This window comes from Eutrigla gurnardus, assembly GCF_963514095.1.
Source record: "Eutrigla gurnardus genome assembly, chromosome: 4".
NCBI lineage: Eukaryota > Metazoa > Chordata > Actinopteri > Perciformes > Triglidae > Eutrigla > Eutrigla gurnardus.
The window spans coordinates 25,336,485-25,359,677 of NC_139918.1; the positions used below are offsets into that span (position 1 = coordinate 25,336,485).

General features: G+C 42.8%; 1 protein-coding gene across 2 annotated transcripts in view; it reads right to left on the reverse strand.

Moving 5' to 3' along the window:
* The window catches only part of gpc5c (glypican 5c), a 98,096-nt gene extending 84,162 nt beyond the window's left edge, over window positions 1-13,934 (reverse strand). For both annotated transcript variants that reach the window (XM_084008152.1, XM_084008151.1), the window contains exons 1-2: window positions 13,602-13,934; window positions 3,426-3,587 (exon numbers count right to left, since the gene is read on the reverse strand). In XM_084008152.1, the coding sequence (XP_083864278.1) occupies window positions 3,426-3,587; window positions 13,602-13,782 (343 nt within the window). In that variant the 5' untranslated portion in view covers window positions 13,783-13,934. The remainder of the gene's footprint in view (window positions 1-3,425; window positions 3,588-13,601) is intronic.
* Window positions 13,935-23,193: the final 9,259 nt, after the last annotated feature.

Consider the following 23,193-nt stretch of genomic DNA (forward strand, 5'->3'; position numbering starts at 1 on the left):
TTTACCAATGAGGCCCTCAAGCATCCCCCCATGCCTCGGGTCCTGGTTTTGATCACTTTTTCTCGTGCACTAGTGCCTACGCTGTCTCTCAGGACCGTTGGGGGTCTGGAGAGTTCCTGCATGATGAGACAAGGATCAGCTAATTATGTCGCCTCACTGAGGAAAGGCACCTTCCTTGCCACGGCCTCTTTCTCTCTCTCCCGTCTCTCTCTCTCTCTCTTATGAACTCCTTGTCCTATAATTGAAGGGCACCCAAACCTTTAAATGTGATGCACATGTCATTGATGATAGAGAGCTATCTAGGCCGGCAGAATAGATCTCGCTGAAAAGCATTTGTCAACTCCTGTGAGGACAACTTGAGCCCCGAGGTGGCCATGGGGATTTAGCGGAGGGTGGTAAATATTGTACATGCTCACGTCTTCAGTACACATGTATGCACACACACACACACACACACACGCACAATGATCAAGACGCATGTGTGCAAGTCGCTGGAACGTCCACATTACACACACACACACACACACAGATGTCATGGCCTTTAGCTATGGGCCAGGTCCCTCCTCATATCGGTGACACTAGCGATCAATGTGTCAGCGTTTTCTTGACATCTGCTCCCGAGCAGCAGAGTGAGTATAGTATACCCAGATACTTGCTGCTCATCGTTCCCACCCGTCACACACACACACACACACAAATTGCGATTGCCAGGCACCAAAAAATTGCCAACAACAGATTGCTGCGTATTGGACCAGACAAGTCATTTATATGAGGGCTTACTGGAACCATCTAATAGTTAAGGGGGTCTTACCCATCACATCTAGTGATTAATGGCCCATCCATCTGCTTAACTCTCTCTAGGCCAATCAGGAGGCCAGGCAAGGGGGTGTCCAGTCCAGTAAGATTACTTCAGATTGGCTAGAACAGGCTGATAGGTCAAAGCCCTTGGCAGCAGCTTTAAACCAGCCTCACCTATCAGCTATGGCATGGATTAGGAGAATCTGCCTGTTTGGGTGTTGGGGGTGAGAGAGGAATGTAAAATAAGACGTAACCTGCTTGCATGGTTTAGGGCGTTGCAGTCGCAGGGTATTAAGAGCAATATCTGGATAATCCCGAAAACGTTATTGGTGCTGTAAGCTTTGTTATTGCAACCTGTTCCTTCATATTAATGCAGCATCAAAAACATTTGCAGAAAAAAAAAAGAAACTTTTTAATAAATGTGGTCTGTGTTTATGGGGTCATACTCATGACATGACAACTCCCACACATGACAAAGCACAGTAGGGCCTTAAGGCCTGTCAAAACAAAGACGGGCCAAGGAAAACACTCAAGACACACACACACACACACACACACACACACACACACACACACACACACACACACACACACACACACACACACACACACACACACACACACACACCATCCCCTTTCAGGCTTGTCCTTTTGGCTAAACTTTAGCAATCAGCAGGAGTGTTTTTTGAGTTGAAAAGCTACAGCGGACAAAGAAAACAGAGGCGCATATAACTTGCCGTTGCAAGATTTAAAAGGTATGGCTTTTGAGTGACGGACTGCTGTGGAGAATATAGTGGCCACATCATGAAAGAATTATCAAATAAACTAATTAACAAGAGAAGAGCAGCGGGTTTTTTTTTTTTTTTAGCCTGCAGACGACTGCCTCGCTGGTGAGCCGTGTGCGGTGTAATTGGAGAGATTCACTCCAAACAAAAAAGGGGGTCGGAGAAGAAAGCTACCCACAAACAATTTTCCACCATCCAGTGTGTGAATAACAGCACTAAGGGTATCAGCCAAAATCATATTCTCATTACTTCATACAGTATATGAGCCACTTGCTACCTCACATTCCACTTGAGGCACTCAGACAGCACAGAAACTGTCCTTAGAAGGCCTTGCAAATTGAGGGCTAGTGACATCATCATTTTCGGCACCACCACACTCCAGTTTCTATTGTTATTCCATTGTTATTTTCCATCTTGGCCTTTTCTGGACATGTGGAGCACCTGATCTTCGTTCTCCAGACAGGCTCAGACATGAGGTAAGAAGGGAAAGATCTTAATGATGATGAGTACCAGGAACGGGATTCGAACATGGTTCTTTCTATCCATGTAACCTATGTAAGACGTGTTTGAACGGGGCTGAGATTTAATATCGTGATGGTGTTTTGCTAGTAATATATATTGTCCAGATGCCACTTAAAAATCTTGACAGCTATCATTTCCATGACAACAACATCTGAAAAGAATACATTATCCATGACTAGAGAGTTGTATTCTCTATAACATCATTTGTTCACATGTGAGATGAGTTGGGCACCAACAACCACATGCATCATAAAAACAGGACTTGGCCACCATGGCGTCGGTCTAAGCAGCCCATTGTCTTATAAAAACTAACTGCATGGTACAGAAATTCCTGTAACAATAAAACCACCCAAAAGCACGTCTCCTGCCCTGAAGGATGGTGTTTGGAGTCTATTTTGGACATTTTTAAACCGTAAATGACACTGCAATCACAAGACGAAGAGGAAAGACGAGCTTGGGCAACTGTTGCTCTGCTTGATTCAGTTGGGCAAAGTACAAAACCCCTTTTGGCAAGGCACGATGACCTGGCTGAAACAGGGCTTTATATCTACAGCAAGGAACTTGTTTGTCCGGAAACTCAAGACATCCGAACTGACCGGGCCACCAAAAGAGGCGTCGCAGACAAAGCACCAAACATACCGTACAAACAAAACGATTACAGTGTGCAGAGATTGTTTCACTACTGTAATTTGTCCAAGGGTTCCAGTAAATGTTTTGCTGTCCTGTGAGCAGGAGCCGATAATGACAAAGCAGACCATCTTCCACCATTCACACAGAGAAAAAAGGCTTCTATAGCCTCCTTCTCCCAGTTTACACTCAGTGATCCCTCTTCACCGTCCTGTTGCTGCCAAACCCACAGAAGAAGTGGAGAGAGGAGGGGAGCCCTGCCCATTTCCTGACTTGCACACTTTCCTGCACGCCAGCTACCGTAACCCAGGGGAACGGAGTAAAAACTTCTTTTTTTTTCCACCAAATGTTGGACAAATAAATATTCTTTGGAAGCAACGACACAAACAGAAAATGTTTTCTTTTGAAATATATAAAAAAAACTGTACTTGGATTCAAATAAGAGGCACAAGTTCAGTTTCAGGTCAGCATGAAGCTGGGGGAAGAATTTAAATGAAATATTTTCCTGGAGCTAGCTAGCATCCTGAGGCATCGGTCCCATGTAGTGGCAGGGACAGTATGTACCAGATGGCTACCTGACAACTCACCGACCACTCAATCTCAACTTCTCTCTTTCCCCCATCCATCAAACACAGCCCAGTGTGTCTCAGGCTCGATCCCATCCAACCCCCCCCCCCTGGTCCCGGCACTCACCCTGGAAAGCATCCGAGTGGCCGGAGATGAGGTGCTCCAGCTCATAGCTGTAGGACTGAATGTTGTGGAGGGTCTCTCTTTTCACTGCCAACTGGTAGCTCTCCTCCATCTTCCGGGTGCAGCAGGATGGACCCTGGTGCTTGCAAATCAACAGATCCACATCTAGGAGGAATCAAAGCACAAATGGAAATACATTTGTTTATTTAATTTTTCAGTGTTAACACAAAGCAGGGGTGTCCAATCTTATCCAAGAAGGGCCGGTGTGGGTGCAGGTTTTTGTTTTAGCACTCAGACACCTGATTCAACTAATTAACTAAGCCTTCAATCAAGACCTTGATGAGTTGGATCAGGTGAGGTAGTACTGGGCTGAAACAAAAACCTGCACCCACACCGGCCCATCTTGGATTATCTCACCTCTGATATAAAAGGATATCACCAGAAAAGTCTCAATGTCTTTTATCCTGTGAGACAGACACATGATTCTACACTGTGCTGCACAAATATGCATGAGTATATGTATAGTGTCCTGCGTATGCACATAGATAGACAGGCCGTAACTCCATCGGGAGACAGAGGAGGCTCCATGGGAGGGTGAGGAAGTAAACCAAGAATTCATCCACGTTTCCTGCTAAAAATACCATCTCCCTGCTAGATATATAAATATCTTTTGGCTCATACAATCGCACACTTCATCAAGAAACACATTTGTACATGCATGGATGATGTATGTCCACTATAAAAAACATACAACTACATGGTTGCACTTTGCAAAGACACAAATGCACATGCAGACATGCACATGGTGATCTGCATGAAACAACTCCAGAACTAGATAGTCATTATAATACCGCAGCTCAGAGCAGCCACATGAAGGCAATGACCTAACTGCGAACACTGTGATCCAGAGAACAGCTCAATCAGGCACAATTACATCAGCGGAAACCGAGTCCAACCCCGTCCCGTCCTGCCAGTGTCACCTGCTTCTCGCCATCGGCATCACATCACCGTAAAAACATCACTGAGGCTGACACTTAGCACGGGCTATTAAAACGGTGCTTTCCCACACGTTTCCTTGCGGCGTGGGGGCATTTCCATAATGCAGAAGTCTGATATGATAACTCATTTTACAGGGGAGGGGGGGAGTGGGGGAAGGGCTGGATGGGGGTAGCTGGAGGCAGGTGTTGTAACCGGAGCCTAAAGCATGGCCTTAGGACAGACCGCAAGACCAGTGCCTCACTGTCCAAATCCCTCCATGAAACACAATAGGGTTGCATTCTCAATCCCTCTTTCCCTTTCTGCTCCCTCTCTCCCATTTGCCTGGCATATCCTAGTGAGGCCTGGGTGTCTCTTAATTACCCGGCGAGGCTCCATTTGTTCCCATCCCAGAGCCAGACCAGTGAAGTCATAACTGGCTGTCCTGCCCCTTACAGCTCATTATCTCCATCTCTGTAGCCGTCTCCCTGTCCACACCATGTCCCCGTTCACAGACCTACCCTGTCCTAGTGTGTGTGTGTGTGTGTGTGTATCAATTTATAAAGCTTGTATATGACCAATTATAACAAATATATAATGCTTTTTGCTTTGCCTTACATACTTTTTTCTACCAGGATTAATTGCTTTTTCCTTTTCTTTTGATATAAATGTGCAGGTCTAATAGATACGTTTCAGTTAACCTCAAAATGCAATAACATATCTAATTGTACGAGTTTGGTTTAGGTTACAAAGACGCACAAACATAAGAAGTGAATACATCCTGGGGTTAAATGACCATTGACAATCTGATTTTCTATGACACCAACCTCAAGAAATTGATTTCTTTACCTCACCGACCAAAAGAAGTAATCCAAAAACACATTTCCCCTCCATTTTACTGGGTAAGTACAACTGTGTGGCGCTGATTAGGTGTTTATTGGTTATGTGTGTAGAATCACATGCAACCACATTTCATTAAGGCCCTTTAGAATCTGCCAACAACTACTCTTAAAAAAGTAAAATAATAAAATAAGGATTGTCAATCACTCAATAAATAAAAACGTCCACGCGCACGGATGAATGGGCAGACACAGCTGGGACCTCATCATATTTAAAAAATGCTGATTCATGAAACACATTACCTATAACAAGCTCAAGCTGTTCTCTCAGGATAGTGATTAAGTCTTAATAAGAAACTCTTAGCTAGAAGTGCCATTTATTAGGAAACCCTCGCTCGGTAAAAAAGCTAAATACTTCATGAACTCGGCTCCTGAAAAGCTGTAGGCCAGATGGGGAAACATGCGTCACCTGTCAAATATCTGACGCCTGCTGAAAGAGTGATATATCGTTTTAATTCAGCTTGAAGGTTGAATCATTTCACCATATTTGGTGTGTGTGTCCTCCCCCCCTTCTGTCCCTGACCCTGTCCTCCTCCCCGGCTGGCTCGTTCTCTCCTTTGTGTTTGTGTGTTATCTGTGATATGAAACTAATATCCAGGGACTCACAGTGGAATCCAGCCTGGCCTCTCCGTCCCTTGCGAGTAGCTGCATGGCGTAAGTGATACTCACAAAGACTTTTGGCTGTTAAAGCCACCGCAGCAGTCGGGACGGCCCGACTGTGTCACACGAATACACTGCAACACTTTTCTGGACTCATTAGAAGCTGCGTCACTATTTGTACGTCCGACGGCAAACATATTGCTGAGGCCACTCTTTTTTTTATATATATATATATATATGAAAAGGCTTTACACACATTCACAAACAGCATTTTAGTGGTTACTGTGTGAAGGTTGAACTAAAATATGTATTAAGGACTTCCAAGGACTCTAAAAGTCACTGACGTCTACAATATAGGACATACATATAAATATCAGAGTGCCATGTGTATTATTTAGGCCATACTCAATTTACATGTTTAGTAAGCGATACAGAATACTATGACAGCATATAAGGGCCACTGCAGGGGAGGGGGGGGGGGGGGAACGGAGTCGCGAGAGGTGGGCAATATTTAGAGGGAAAAAAAACGTGAATTTGCGACTTAATAAAGTCGCAGATTTGCTATTTTATTACGATGCTACAATTTGCTACTTTTTAAAAACTAGCATGTTTGCAACTTTATAAAGTGACTTATTATTCTTTGCGACTTTATAAAGTCGCAAATTTAGTAGAGGAAGTAAACACGTTGCTTGACCGGATGTTTGCTGTTTTTTCCCCCTATGCCGTCGTAGAATACAGACCATGCAAACCCAACTTTTCTTCAAAGGTTTTTAAGATTTAACGGGGTGTTTAATGTCAATGTAAAATTGTATACATATAGATTCCTTTAGTACATTTTGGAGGCATCTTTGGCAACAGTTTTGAACATCTGGACAATCCCCATTTTCCCATTATTCTTTGCAAACTCTACTCAAACTCTTGTCAAATTGCTTGGGGACCATGACTCAACAACAAAATTTCAAGTGCTGCTTCAATGTTTTTGATTGGTTGGATTGTAAACGGTCTCTGACTCGATTTTAGGCTGAGATCAGTATTGTTGCTTTTAAGACAATCCGTGGATTTGGCTTCATGTGTTGTTATCTTGCTGGGAAAATCAGCCAAATTTGTCATTTGTGTTGATTTCGCTGCCATAAAGTTATTGTAAGCATCCGTGTCTTTCATTGGACACAGAAAATATCTGTGGCTTTCGTTTTAAATGTATGTTACGGTTGACCTTCCTGTGCCTTGTTAGTATCACATAACCGTCTCTTTCAACAAAGTTGTTGTGGAGTTTGTCTCCACGCTGTAGTTTTTGCCAAAGAAATAAACTAATTTGCTGTTGGATCTTCCAGATACTGGTGCATTTCACTGACACCACACCTTTATTACTCACTCGTTTCAACTGTTACGCCCCGCTCAGGGAAACTAGCGGTGCCAGGGATGATTAATGTGTGTCATTACTGTAAATACTTAAGCAATAACTTTTCTTTTTTTACAGAGCTAATGGAGCTCTGAAGAGGTCACAGAACCTGTGCCCTGCAGGTGCCCCGTGTTTTTAATATGTGGAAAACCCAGGAGAACAGATGAATTGCACTGACGGGGGTATGACATATGCAGAATATGAGGCTGACACTTTGTGTAGCAGCATTTGCTTTCGTGATTTTATTTTAAACATAGGGCCGTATTAGGGCCAGTGTAGGTTTTTTTTTTTTTTTTCCTACAGTGACCCTAATACACCCTTAAGTTTCTCCAGGATTTCTAAACGTTATTTTGTCTACAAGCTGCAGCGATTCGTTCCGATTTCAAATAACAACTCTTTGCTTCAATGTGACTTAATATTATAGCCTCCGATAGGCCAAGAGGACTGGCCTCTACAGGTCCTTTGTAATTAGTGCCCGATGTGTATGCTGCTCATTCTGCCTGGCTAAACCTTAACACACTTTGCTCTCCAGACTGGACGTCAACCCTGAATCACTAATTCCCTTAATCGTCCTCAGGTGACAAATACCTCGGGAGTAATTTGCCGTATTAAAGCCACGGCTCAGGGGTCTCGGCTTGTTAGTCACAATCCCTTCAGCAACACCTCAGTGCCCTTCGTTGCACAAGTCAGAAGTCCTCCAGAGCGGAGGAACTCGCCCACTGTATAATTGCCCTGCTAACTCACACATGCCAGTCTCAATATGTGGTAGTACAGTAGCAGAGCTGAATACATTACACCACTGAGAAGATGGTTAAGTTGTAACTGCCCTTTTCCCCAAACACACACACACACACACACACACACACACACTCATAAAGTGATTCACATCTCCTCAATATGGTATGTAAATGTTGTTTTGATTTGGATTGATGAGCGTGAGGCGGTGGCAGTTTCCTGATGCTGCTCTTTTGATATTTCGGGGGAGAACAAGAATAACGTTGTTTGGAAAGTAGGGTGAATTAATGCAGTTAGCCGTCCCCCCCTGCCTCAGGAAGCCAAGTTCCCTTTTGAAGTTCCCAGATCCAGTGAACTTACAGGATATTTACTTACACTTACAGATTTGCTTGTGTTTTGGATGGACCACGTTGAATGAAAACACATCTTTTTTTTTTTTTGGAAAGGGTCTTGGCCACATACTTTGGATAACCTTGAAACTCAACTGGAATGTTTAGCTTTTCCCAGAGCTGGAACCGGGGTGGGCGAAGGTTGGACAGAGGTAAAAAGAGAGAGAGAGGTGGGCAGGTAGACATATCAGAGGGGGTCGCTCCGCCACAGGCTGGCTAAAGTAATCACGCTAACATTTACAATAATCTTGTTCCACACTAAGGAGCCCCCCCACCCCCCAGAGTGCAGGAAGGTTCATCTCTTCTAAACGGTTATATTATTGGAGAGGTACTGTAGATGATGTACTTGGCAAATTCTACTAAATCACATCAGCCTTCTCTACCACAGAGGAAGGCCAGGAGGGGTAAGGTAGAGAGCCCCAATCAAGTGAAACACAAGATAGCCTTAGGCTGAAATCCAATAAAAGATGTGCAGGGACTAGAGCCCGACTCAGACGGGGTAATCAGCTTCAGGCTGGGGAGGCTGGAAGAGGAGCGTCTGAGGTGCTTGTCAGTTCAATAATCTTGTACGTTTTTGACGTGAAGACATTGGATTTAGTTATATTAAACGTTCTTTGGTGAATTTAACATTACATTGATGTGAGATGGCCAGGACAAGAAATAGACAGATGCTCAATGCTTTTCAAGCATTTCAAGGTGCATTTCCATGCGTTTCCAGCACCTTCCAGCTGTGGTAAACTCCATATGTGTATCAATCCAATCGTCAGTATTCAGTTTACTTATTATTGCACTTGTTCATCACATTCTTTCCTGTGTGTTATATCATATGTCATCACATAGAACACACATTTCAAGCACTTTCAAGCACTTTATTCTAAATTCAAACCTTGGAAACACCACACTAAAGTTCAAGCGTTTTCAAGGATTTCCAGCACCCGTACGAACCCAGGATTTTAAATCTGGAGTACAGTTGGAGTGTGTGTGTGCGACGTGTGTATGTATAAAGAAATATGCAAAGAATAACTCCAGCCAATCAAAGAACATGTTGAGCTTTGAGAGGCTGCCAAAGCGTTTGATGCCGTAGCTGGTTAAAGACGTGGCGGCATGTGATAACACACTGCGTTTCCCTCGCTTCCTCTCGCCGTTAACACATGACCGTGCTCGCCTCGTACTCTATAACATAAGACAGTCCCTCTTTCACTCTGAAATAGCTGATAATTACTCAGTAAATCAGAGAATGGCAGCGGAGTAATAAGCTGAACAAAGTGCCCTGTGTGTGTTTGGTATGCACACGATCAGATAAGCCCTAATCAATCAGATGGCTTTAACTGAGCTGTGGGGAAATTGGGTGATCATATCTGAGGGCATTATCTATAAGAAGCCAGCTGGAGAATCAGTGCGTCGTCGGGGGGGCGACCGGCCCTGCTCACTGTCCGCTTTCCAAATGATCCATCTCCAAAAGGGCTATATCAGCACCCTGCGGCAATCTCAATATGGAGCATTTGGCTGGTTACCACAGAACATAAGTGGCCATAACTCTTCAAAATAATCACAGGATAAGCAACTGCATGTCTGATTATCTAAGTTCCCTTGATGCTGAAATCTGGCACGGAGATAAAGTCAATCTGCATGAAGTGTGGGCCCAGGGAACGGACATTTAATGGGTGGAAAGAGAAATACTTTCATCAGAAATAATTCAATATAAAAGGACATATGATATACATTTCTAGTCCTCTTCATTAAATAAACACTAGAAACAATCCAAGTACTTCTCTTACCACAGCGTTCCAACATATTACATTAATAATCAGTACATATCGCACTTCCATGTTGTCGCTGGATACGATAAGTAAAAAACAAAAAAAACAAAAGAGATATTACGCAAAATATCCGTACCGTGACACGGGACTCGTGTCCAAATCGGCCGGCTCTAAAGTTCCCTGCCGCCACACTCCTGGTGCTCAGTGAGAATCAGTTCACCACACATGAATGAAACGCAGCTCTGTATCCTAAAACAAACAGCGGCCTGTGAAAAGAGGCTGAAGTTTTGCCACTTCAAATTTCAAGAGTTGCTTTTATTGGCATTCGATCTGAAAACCGAAGCAGAGGAGCATATTTGTGTACACACACACACGCACACATATATATATATACACTAAATCTCCCACTCTAACACCACCCTCCCCTTCCTTTGGTCAGTGCTTTGAAGACAAGATTGCGCCTGACCCAAAACAACCTCTCCAGGACGAGTTCAAACACAAAAAATAAGATAGAAGCCCAAAATCTACCGGTGAAAGCTCCAGCAATGTTTGATTAGCTGTGAAAGGGGACAGCAGAGAGAGTGTAAACGCACAAAGATCCAGTTCACCGCACCGTTAACACAAATATTTATATCAATTAATAGTCCGGACCAAAAGGGCCGCAGTTTGTATCTGGATCAGGGCTCCTCCACCTTTTTCCAAAGTCAAATTCGAGCACTTTCCAAGCATTTCAAGGTGCATTTCCATGCTTTTCCAGCACCTCCAGCTGTGGTAAACTCCATATTTGCATCAATCAAATCGTCAGTATTCAGTCTACTTATTATGTCACTTGTTCATCACATTAAATGAGATGTTATTGTCCTCTAAACAACCAACATGATGTTTGGAGACAGCTTTTTACAGAAGGACCACAAATGAAAGGAAAACTAATTCCACTAACAGATCCACAGAAATATAATCACCAACTATTTTCATCATCAAAAGTCATTTTTCATGCAGAAATGTCAGAAAATGCTGTTTTCAGTCCCTCAAATATGGAGATCTTCTTTTCTCTGTTCTATCATATATGTCATCACATAGAACACACATTTCAAGACCTTTATTCTAAATCCAAGCACTTTTCAAACCTTCAAACACCACACTAAAACTCAAGTGTTTTCAAGGATTTCCAGCACCCGTAAGAACTATATCAGTTGCATTTCACACACACACAAAGAACTACAAATAAGAGGTGTGCGTCTCAGAAATGAAAACGTGGATGTTGGGGGAAGGCGAAGTCGTTAAAAAGGAAAAGCTGTTTTCACAGCAGCCTGCGTGAATGCTGCTGTTTGCTCGCTGTCAGGTGAAACAGCTCAACAACAGCTGAGATTCTCTTCATGTAGGACGGCTAAACGTCCTCCCCGTTGTCTTGTCAGAGAGAGCTCACCCACAAAACCACTTGCTTGTAATGAAATCGACATTCTCTGTTGCTAGTAGTGACACCCCGCTAAACAAACATATCGAGTGGTTTGGATGCACCTCGAGGTATGCCTTCCCGCTCGGCTATCACGTTTGCTCTTCTCCCCGTTACAGCTTGCAGACTCCAGACTGGGTGATACTTAAGCTGCCGCCGCCGAGCCGCGTGTCACTCTCGCCACATAGATGGCCGAGCACTCATCCGACTGGTATGTGAGTATTTTACCAAGAGAATGCACTTCAATCTCAGAAATCACAGGATTTACAGACTCATAAAAACAAATATCAGCATTTTCCTGGTCACTTGCAGCTGTAAGTCTCTGTTGTACTGAACTCTACTGGTTCTAGAGGAGCTTAAACTCAAAAAACACACAAAGAACATTAGATTCATATACATAGAGAGCATCATTTAAACTAATAATGATAATGCATTGTTAAATTGCCAGATTTCTTGGACCAACACAGACCACAAACATGGCATAATTAGTTAAAAATGATGAGGTCTTTTTGACTTTCAAAGCAAACCTAACATAGTTGAACCGGAGCCTAAAACCCAGCTCAAAAAAAAAATGCATTTCCTCTCTAAAACAGATTTGGAACCAATGTTTACTCTCGTAAAATAACTTTTTCCCTCAGCGTGCAGAAGTCACACACACACACACACACACACACACACACACACACACACACACACACACACACACACACACACACACACACACACACACACACACACACACACACACACACACACACACACACACACACCACAAAACCTTCAAGGCTGGCTGCTGCTTTCAAGTGTCACGCTCTGACAAAAGACAAAAATAAATTGGGAAGCAATGTCAGCAGGTGAGTCAAAAGACTGTTTCGGGCCTGTTGTGGGAATCTGTACGGTGACATTACAGATATATATATATATATATATATATATATATATAAAAACTGTGGCTCCTGAGCTCAAGTGCGTGTGCACTTCAGGGACTCTCAAGTACCTAAAGAGGGCCAACAGTTGGTGGTGGCTGGATCTGAAGACTGTCAATCAATCCCCTATTGTGGACACAATACCATATCCTCTTAATCCACAGGGATTAAACCATTATGAGACCTGTGCATCACATTAAGACTTGAATGTGCCGGGCAGCGTCTCTCTCTCTCTCTCTCTCTCTCTCTCTCTCTCTCTAAAGTAATTGTTTAATCTCTCCAAACAGCCTGCCTGTATGATAAACAGCTGTGTGACACGTGAAGCTGCAAATTCTGGAGGAAAACCAAAACAGGCTCTGATTCTTTGTACCGATACGATGCCTGGAATTAACTGGAAAATAAAACGTATGAACACACATCTTCACTAAGTTTAAGATCATTTTGTAAACTCATCATAAGCAAATGATATGAAGAGGGGGAGTAAATATCTGTTCTGTCTCTGCTGTCACTTCAGCGGGCTCACTTTTTTGCTTTTGGGAGACCCACATGGTGCTTCTGACAGATGCACAAAATAGTCACAAGCATTGGACAGTTATTAAAAAAACCTGGGGTTCCTACACCTTTTCTAAAGACAAATTCAAGCACTTTTCAAGCATTTCAAGGTGCATTTTCACCTTCCTGTTGTGATAAACTGCATATTTGTACCCAATACAATCCAATTATTGCACTTGTTCATCACATTAAATTAGATGTTATTGTCCTATAAACAACCAACATGATGTTTTGAGACAGCTTTGTATAACATTTCAAGCACTTTCTTCTAAATTCAAGCACTTTTTAAACCTCAAACACTAAAATTCAAGTGTTTTCAAGGATTCCCGAACCCTGTATGGTAGTCCCAAACGTTGAAATAAACACGCTATGTTTAGTAGTTTAAAATGTGTGACATCCGTCTTGATATTTGAGGTGCGCGTTTTTTAGCCAAAAAGGCGCTCCTCCTCGCCTCCCCCCCCCCAAAAAGAGGCGCGTGCATGCATGCTCACCTGTGCCAGGTGTCTCCGGTACGCGGTGCAGCGGGCCGACCTGCCGCAGCTGGAACGCGGTCCTCACCTCATGACAGCTGTACGCGTCCGCGCCGATCACGCTCGCCGCGAACACGACCGCGGACACAATCCAAAGCGCTCCGCAGCAGGAGTTTACGCGTGGGCATATTCCTCGGGACATGGCCGCATCCCACGCCAGGTATCCCCGCGGATGGTAGCTTTAGACTGCAGCCTGACAGTGGTGGTGGTGGTGGAAATAGACGGTCGAGCACAATGAAGCGACGCTGACTTTGAACATCTGACAAAGCGTTTCCGTCTTGATTTTTTACATTATTGGTTGGTTAGGGGGGGGTGGTTGGGTGGGTGGGGGTGGTGAGAAAGAGAGGGAGAGCTTTGGGGTCTTCTCTCGGACGGGAGGGAGAGTGGTGTGGGGCTGAAGCCGGTCTTGTCCCGCGCTCAACACTTTGCAGTGGTCGGCTTGTCTGCACGCCTGTTTCCAAAAAAGCCTTGCGCACACTCCCCTCCCTTTCTGTTTACTTCAGCTGAGTGGCCCAACTCAAACTCACTACGATATCCCTATAGGGACTTGCAGTGTCAGGAGCCTCATCACAACAGTTTAACCCCCTACGAGTAAACATTTCATTTATTTTCATTTGTTTTGTCTTTGGTATAATATGAAAACAAATGAAAACTAATTAAAAAAGATTTTATCCAGAGCATCATGATTGAAAGTTGAGCAGAAACTATTTTTTGTCCATTTGTCACAACACTTTTACATTTAAATGGAAGAAGAAGAAGAAGAAGAAGAAGAAGAAGAAGAAGAAGAAGAAGAAGAAGAAGAAGAAGAAGAAGAAGAAACATCACCTTTTCCACAAATTGTTTTTTCTGGTTTGTTTCAAATGCTAATAATATTCCAAAGTTAAACTAAGGGGCATGCCAACAGTCACTATGAGGAAGAGATAGTATATGAACATGTTATATGGTTCTCCCTCTTCTTTATTAACATTTAGGATATTGGGTAAGTGGAGTGTAGGCCAATATACTTTTTTTTCTCAAAGACAGTCATGGATGTGGGATAGAGTCAAATTAATACATTTTATTTTTTTTGTTTTTTATGTACGGTTATTGTTTAGTTGCAACAATCCTGTGCTGAATGTTGCTGAAGCTGTACAGCAATACTTTAATATTTGATACACATTGCTGCCATCTACTGGCAAAAATGTTTAGTAAAAAAATAAACCAAAAACATGATTTTCTTTCCAGACTGACTTTTCCTGTCAAATTATTATGCTCCTTGTAAACTAGGAGAGTCAAGTTTTATAAACCGTCTGTTTATGGTGCATCACGCAAGAGCTCCTTCGGGAATTATAATAATAGAGAGGAGACAAAAAAAACAAGACATGTTTTTCGAGAATGGAAATTCACCCCTGCAGATAATGACTATAGCAGACATGTTACCAACCAACCCAGACAAATCATTCAATTCCTCATGCGGCACGCTGGGTGTGTCATACATTTAAGTGTAACACATTAAAGTTTTGAAAGTTTGACATCACATTTCCAAAATTGTATGTTCAATACTACCCTCTTCTGGACAAACATGGTAGTACATGAGTGGTCGGTTGCCAACTGTTTTATAATTGATCTTTTGACTTGTCGCTGCAGAAAAATGCACAGATATATTTAATAACAGTGATGGCTGGCTTTTGGTATTGTGCATGCTGGAATAGTTTACCAGGACACTTTACGGAGCTGAGCCATCGTTAACGTCATCAATGATCACCTGTGCTTTTCCTGACTCGTCGACGTCTGCTGTGAAATGTCTCTATAGTCAACAGAAGGATTTTGCAACCACATTTGTAACATAAATAAGTCATGAAGCTATAATTGAGTTGTGTTATTAAATGTGGTGGTGGCGGCAAGTTTACTGGCTGCTGTAGTCGGTTTGTCGTTCCTGCTATAGCAGAGGTTTTCATTCCTACTGGCCTACTGGGAACACAAACAACCGCTGCCACAATAAACGCTGTACGGACTTTAACGGGGTGGGAAAAAACATTTGCACTCTGCTCTTCTTCCAGTGGTTTGGAAGCCCTGGGCTCTTTGAAATAGTCACAGTGACTCCACAACAGTCAGGATAACCACAACAAGGCACTAAGGTCTCACTTTGCACATGCAGCAGTGAGTACAAATGTCCTTTTTTAAAGATTATTTGGTGGGTTTTTTTGCCTTTATGATAGTATATCTGAAGATGGAGATCTCTGTACATGTGGCGCACCCCAAAAGTCTGAGCTCACAAGCAGCCTCCTCACAATTGTCTAGTCCTGGGGTTTAAATTGGGTGACCTCTGTGACCCGGAAACAGAAAGATCTTGTGAGGGGCTAATCAAACGTACAATAATGTGTAAAACACAGCAATAATACATTTAATTTATATAGCGCTTTTCCAAACAAAAAGACACTTAATTTGAGATAATCTTGTGTCAGAAAATCGAGCCTCTGTGTTGGCACACCACATCCTCCCTGACTGATTGAGAGGCTCCAGCAACACTGACTCTCCTTGCTTGTTTTATGTAGCATCATTGAGAATAGCCGAGTCGGAGGCTTTTTGGCCAGGTATATATGCAATTAGAGCAAGTAGCATAAACTCAATAGGGGGAAGTTCATTTAACGATTCTGAGACCATCAGGTCCACCTCTTGCCGGGTAAAAACACCACATGATGTATACTACGTCAGGGCTCAGTCCAGTCTCCACTTACCTGAAGGAGGTCATTAAAGGGCTGAAGTTGCATGCTCGCAGATTTTCTTCCCTTCCTGTAAAGCAAAAATCGTTCTTAATTAGTGTCAATACCTAAACCTGTTTCATGTGGAAAATCTAAATTGGATTATCAATATCCAGGCAGTCTCAGCAGAACCTGAAGTGTCCGAGCAGCATCATCACAATCATTGAAGTGAGATGGTACTTGCTGGTATTATGCATTTCACAGGCAAGTTTAACCATCTTCCACAGGTGACGCTAGGAGCACTATTTACTTACTCACAATTTATCAATTGTCTTGCATGTAAGCGAACCCAAGTACCAACCCTTCAGGGGCCCGTTTCACAAAGCAGGTTCAACAAACTCTGAACCTAACCCTGAACTCTGAGTTGACCAACTCTGAGATGGGCAACTCTGAGTTTTCGGTTTCAGAACAGCAGTTATGAATTAGTTCAGTCAACTCTGAGTATGTAAACTCTGAGTTACGCGCGTGCCTGCCGACTCTACAAAGCCATCATCAATGGAGCTTCGATACTACGATTCACCATGGCAACCGGGAGAGCGTCATTAGATATTACTGAGTGTTTATGTAGAAAACAAGCTCATCCTGAGAAAGGACGAAAAAAAATGTAGAAAGGAGAAAATGTATAACTGAATGAAACAGTCGATTGATCTAAAGGTAATAAGTGTTCATTTTCAGCTTTGCAGAAGGACACTGTGGTGTAACGGTTAGCAACACTGCCTATGGTGCAGGCGACAGTGGTTCAATTCCCGTAGTTCACAAAGCAGCATAATGAATAAATTATCATTTTCATTGGGTGTAATCCCCCCAGGCACAGAAAGAAAGTGGCTTCAGTTGAAAATTAAGCATAAGAATATTGCGCAAATACATTGACTAAGGCATATGATTTTGATTTAATCATATTTCACATATTAAATGTAAATATAAGCAGGTATTTCAACACAGGAATGTACTTAAACATTTCATAAATCTCCCGTTCACAAAAACACTACCTCCGCAAAGAATCTGGTTGCGGATTATGTCCGTGATATGAAATGTTGAAAATGTCGGAGAATATTGTTTAGATAATATCTAATGTGATTGGAAGGAAAGGTAATCAAAATCCTCTCCCGACGCAAAGCTGCTAGAATCACTTTTATTTCCATATCGATTAGGTTGAATATGAAAGGACGGCACATTTTTTCAGAGTTGGTTCAGATTCCGGAAAAAGGCGGAGACATGTAGGGAGAAACTCAGGGTTTGTTGAAGCAAACCTGCTAGCGAGCAGGTTAGGTTCACGGAGTATGTTACCCGGGTAACTGACTCGGATTTATGCTGAACTGGCTTTGTGAAACCGAAAAACCAGAGTTTCCCTCATCTCAGGGTTAACTAACTCAAGGTTTTCACTAAACCTGCTTTGTGAAACGGACCCCAGGTCTGCTGCAAAATCTCAGCTCTTTCAAATCATGACTGAAGACTTTTCTGTTTGCTGCCTTTCAGTAAACAATACAATTCATTAACTGCTTATTTACTGCACTGTAATTTCTATTCCTTTGATATCCTTGTTTTTATATTATTATTACTATGATTATTATGATTATGATTATTATTGTTTTAATGGGGGCTAGTTGTTGAAAGGTGATAACATTGCCTGGCCTGTAGTGTCAGTTACGCCACTCTAGCTAGGGAACAAATGCATTGTGAAATGTGCTTTTTTTTATCATGGTGTAAAGTGGACTGGCTGTTCGTCCAATGTTCTATTGACGTCCTACAACCCGGTTAGTTAGCATATGACGCAGGCCTAGCACGAGGAGCTAACGCTAGTGACTCAGCATAAACGCTAGCAACGAGCTAACTTTAGCACTCTAGCTAAAACAAGTAACCTTACACTCAGGGGTGATGATAACGGTCAGCTTACCTGAGATGAAGGTAAGACGTTTTAATGATGCCGTGCTAGCACTAAAAAAAGATAATTAAATATCTGTAAATTGAATTCTAAATAAAGTTTTTTTTTAATTGCTAACTTTAGCAAGCTAGCTAAAACAAGTTACCCGACACCCAGGGGGCGATAACGGTCAGTTTACCTGAGATGAAGGTAGACGTTTTAATGGGACCATGCTAGCACTAACAATAAGCTCACGTTAGACGACTGAACGCATGTTAATTTAATTATAAATAAAGTCAAAAGAGAAAAAAATGCTAACTTTAGCAAGCTAGCTAAAACAAGTAATCCGACACTCGGGCGATACGAACGTTTAATGGGACCATGCTAGCACTAAAAACTAGCTAACTTTAGATGGTGTCTGTACATTTAATTCGAAAGAAAGTTAAAATAAATTAATTAAAAAAACTTTAGCAAACTAGCTAAAACAAGTAATCCGACACCTAGAGGGCGATAACGGTCAGTTTACCTGAGATGAAGGTAAGACGAAGCTAGCAAACCTATTTGTTTTCTCTTCTTTTGGCAGGAACCCAGAAAAAAGGCCTCTCCAATAGGCTTTTCTATGGAGGTAGGTTGTTGTTGTTGTTATTATAATATTTCGAAATAAGAGTAGTAATATCATTGGTAAAGATAGTAAAAGTAAAACACTTTGATGGCCAAACACGATAGTACATAAAACCTGTACAAGCAGTTTAAATCTGATATTGAATGTTTTCCTCCCAAAACTTTATTGGACAAAAACACAAAATAATGATTTGTTAGACACACATTAGAAACCAACAAAAACGAGAATAAACGTGTGGAAGCCCATTTCCGCTTCTGTCGGGAATAAAGGAGACACTTTCTCAAAATAAAGTTTATATCTAAAAATGTACAACATATCTCAAAATATGGACATAGTATCTACAAATGATGACTTATCTCAGAAATAATGAGATACTTTCAAAATAACTACATTGTGTAGTATGTTTGAGATACTAAGTCATTATTTTGAGAAAGCTTTTTTTCAGACAGTGGAACATGCCACAATGTCCGCAGTGAAAATAAAAGTCATCATTGATATTTAAGAAACCACAACTCATCATCAAAGTTAAGTTATGGCAGTATACATTAAATTCCCTGTAGCAAGTATGAACCTATTTGAAATCACAAATGCAGCAGTACTCAACATCAGCAGCTGCTATTATGTATGTATATGTGTTTAGGTTAAGCTACAAATTCCAGTCAAATATTCAATATACAGCAGCCTACCTTTCCTTCTTTAATTTATTTTTTTTATCCCTATTGTGTTTGACATTTATCCCAATTACAGACATATCGGGTTATTGAATGCTCCTGCCATGTAGACACTGTGAGGGAAGAGAAAAGAGATTTGTTTAAATGGTGTCTGAAATAAAGTGTTTATGAATATGGTCACTAGATGGCGCCAATAACCCTTATTTTCCTCATTCAGACACCCTTGATGCTCATATATGCAGGTTAAGTTTTCTGTAGAAGTACAATCAACACTGTGCAAAGTAGGAGGTGACAACATGTTTTTATGCCAGGATGTCACTGTTCTCTATAAACCTTCAAAGCCAGACCTTATTTTGAACTAGAATAAACTCCAGTATTCTTACTGAGTGGTTGGCAATAGATCATCAGTCACCTCTAGCAGCCGTACAGTCGTCACATATATTTTATATATTTTTATTTACACCATAATCAGAAACCTCTGGCATCCTTTCAGCCATGTGAACCATCCAATGCCAATCAAGCCCATCCATTCCTTTTGGGTGGGACTGAGGTAGGATGACGTGGCTGTGGTCATGGCAGTGGATCCTTCGGTTCTGTGTGTGGTCATGCTGTGTCTGACTGAGTCCAGTAGTTAGTAGACAATCTCTGGGGGCTTTAGCCCATCAGTTCTGGCCCTCTAAACTGGGTATTTAAGGGGCTTACAGGGGGTTAAACCCCAAAGATTGGAGCCCTCAACTGCCTGTTTGAGAGATTACGCTCTTCAGTCTCAGTCATTTTCACCTCTCTTGTCTTGGTGGAACAGCGGGAAGCAGGAGGCGGTCGTTAGAGAGAGACGTGCCTCAGCTTGATATCCCAGGAGGGAGGAAGGTGACAAATAAGTTGTGGAGAGGCTTGATTAAGTAGGACACTACCACATGCTGTGCAGCTGAATTCTGACTGGTGAATAATATTTCGGTAAAATATATTTTCCGAGCTCCTCATGTTCAGAAAGTTCATACATGAAACGTGAGTGGTCAAATGGCTGCACGGCGCTGGTCCGAGCAGGAGCCTTATGCTCCATTTCTCTCGGGTGGAGATGTGTGGAGTGGAAGTAAGCCGTGTTGCATCTTTAATGAGAGTCTGACATCTTCAGTGCCACTGTCTGTCCTGCTTGGGCCTTTCTCTTTCGTTCCCATCGGCAGACCAGGACAGAAAAGTACCGCTAGACCTCTCAAAGACATCACATTTAATCAAACCCGTAAAGCAGAGTCCTTGCTTTTTGTTTATGACGCGTATTTTTCCCCCAGTGGCATTTAATTGATTGGTATAATGGTTTTCATGGACTCTTCATTAGCCTGTTACAGCAGTGGATCAATACCACATCGTTAGATGCTTGATTGAACAAAGCACCAGACATCTGCTCCAGGGCACGTTGGTGTGTAAACAGTCATTTAATGTCACAATGGGCCAGGACATACATGGACTGGCAAGGTAATGTCAGGAAAGGGATATTATCTATCCAGCAAATTGATCAAGATGTCTTGTGGTCAGAAATAAATAATATGTATTGTGTTAAAACAGCCAAATTGGAACAAAAATGCAATGTGCCAGTACCAAACATCTGTAACCCTAATGCTATGGGCAGTAGAGTGAGAGGCTTGGTTCTAAATTCTGGTATTTTTATATCCATATTTAAGCGCAAATATTTTATTTATTTATAGTATTCACAAGCACCCACTGCCCATTGCAGCCCTTATACTTAAACTGAGTATCATCCTACGATATGTTATATAAGCTTTGTCAAACAAATACAATACAAAAACACGTATTTCATTATCAAATTCCAGCTCCAAATAAATTTGAACACAATATAATGTCATTTTGATAACATATTCAGGCGGTTTGGATGTTTTTTTTATGTGTCTGTATGTGTGAACTGTAAAGGTCCAGGCATTGTATCTGATTTCACCCTCTATTCTGTCCCCGAAGGGAGCGTCCTTCACTGTTCACAAAACAAAGTACTGTTGTGCACATACGTGGAAACATTTATTTAACCCATTCACCCCTGAGATCTCCTCACTGTGTGTGTTCGTTGAACTTTGGATGGGGTCTAAAGACTTCCTTTGAGATCGTACACACCAAGGTCACACCGGGGTTCCCTTGTGTATGTGCATGTGCATGGCTGAGTGTGCTGAGTTGGTCTGGATAGAGTGACTGGCTTTGTGCGTGACCAGTCGACCACGTCCATCACAATGGGCAGATAAAAGGCGCGGGGGGGGGGGGGGGGGGGGTGACTACCTTTTGACAGAGCATTTTATCTCAATGAGATCATAGCAGTTGTCTGTTTATGGCATGTGGCGTGCTGTTATGAGAGGACTGCTTTGGGTTTCACCCCATTTTACCTTTCCAGTCCTCCCTCACAAACAGCTGCTTTAGATAATCATATGCAGCAATCCAGCACAGTAGTTCATTCATAGTCCTGCTGAAGTGCATTGTTGCTCTTTTTGGCTCCCCCTCCCCTTTCTTTATTTTTTAAAAGAATCCCCTTCTCTACACTAAACTGACCACCGCATGTTTTTGAAAATGCTTCCGACCTCCGACTCCACCCCCCTCCACTCCTGCAAAGTGCGATACAAAACCAGGGAGGGGGAAAGTGAGGGGGGGAGGAGGGCGGGGGTTAAGAGAAATGGAGGGAAGGGTTGATGAAAACAACAGATCTCTGCTCCCTAATCCTTTTGTGTCGACGGTGTTAATCCACCCGGGCAAACCCAGCCCCCTCACCCACCCACCCACCCCGCTCACCCTCCCTCAACCATGCTTCTGCACCATATACCAGGCGCTCCCACCACATAAACAACTGACAGCCCCTCTGAAACCAATACCCCCCCCCCAGACAGTCGAGCAGAAGTAGACGACAGCCGCAGTAGCCCCCTGACAAAACGCGACTCAACTCTGTCGCCCGCTTTCATCTCTATTCATCTCTGTCGCCACCGGGAACCAAGTCTCTCTTCTGGATCGCTTGCTTTGTTTGTCTATGCAAAACATATTTTAATCCTGCATTGGCACGCCAGTGTTTGTGTATTGGAAATTGCAAAGTGTTTCCCCCCCTTTTTGTGTGTGTGAATGTTGCTTTTAATGCATTTGCTCCTCTTTGTTTTGTTCTGCTTTTGTTTTGGCTACACTGCACATGTAATGAATGCACTTGAGAGCAACACGGTGCGTTCGCTGCGAGTGTTTTTGTGTTGTGGTCTTGTTTACGAGCTGTAAGAGAGAGAGGGGAGGGAGGGAGGAGTGGGGGGTCGAGGCGGGGAGGGTGGGGGGGGGGGGGGGTGCGCAGTGGTTGCCGGGGGAAGAGGAGGTTGTGTCTAATGAGGTCACACTCTGGCAACCCGGTGACTCCTCCCACACCGCCCACCCCACCGCCTCAACCATCTTTCCACTTGGCCCCCTCTGAGTGTGCCCACCCACTCAACCCCCCCACCCCCACCCCCTCTTGACAGAGAGCTCTCCGTGGTGCTGAAAGCAGAAAAACACATTCAGGCTCCAGTTACAGTGCAGCTGCAAAGGGAAGGCAGGCAAGACACATGAGACAAAAACAACAAAAAAAAGACAACCAACTGGAGGGAGAGAGAGTATGAGTGCTTATTTAGATGAGTTGGAAAGCATAGAGCAAGAGAAA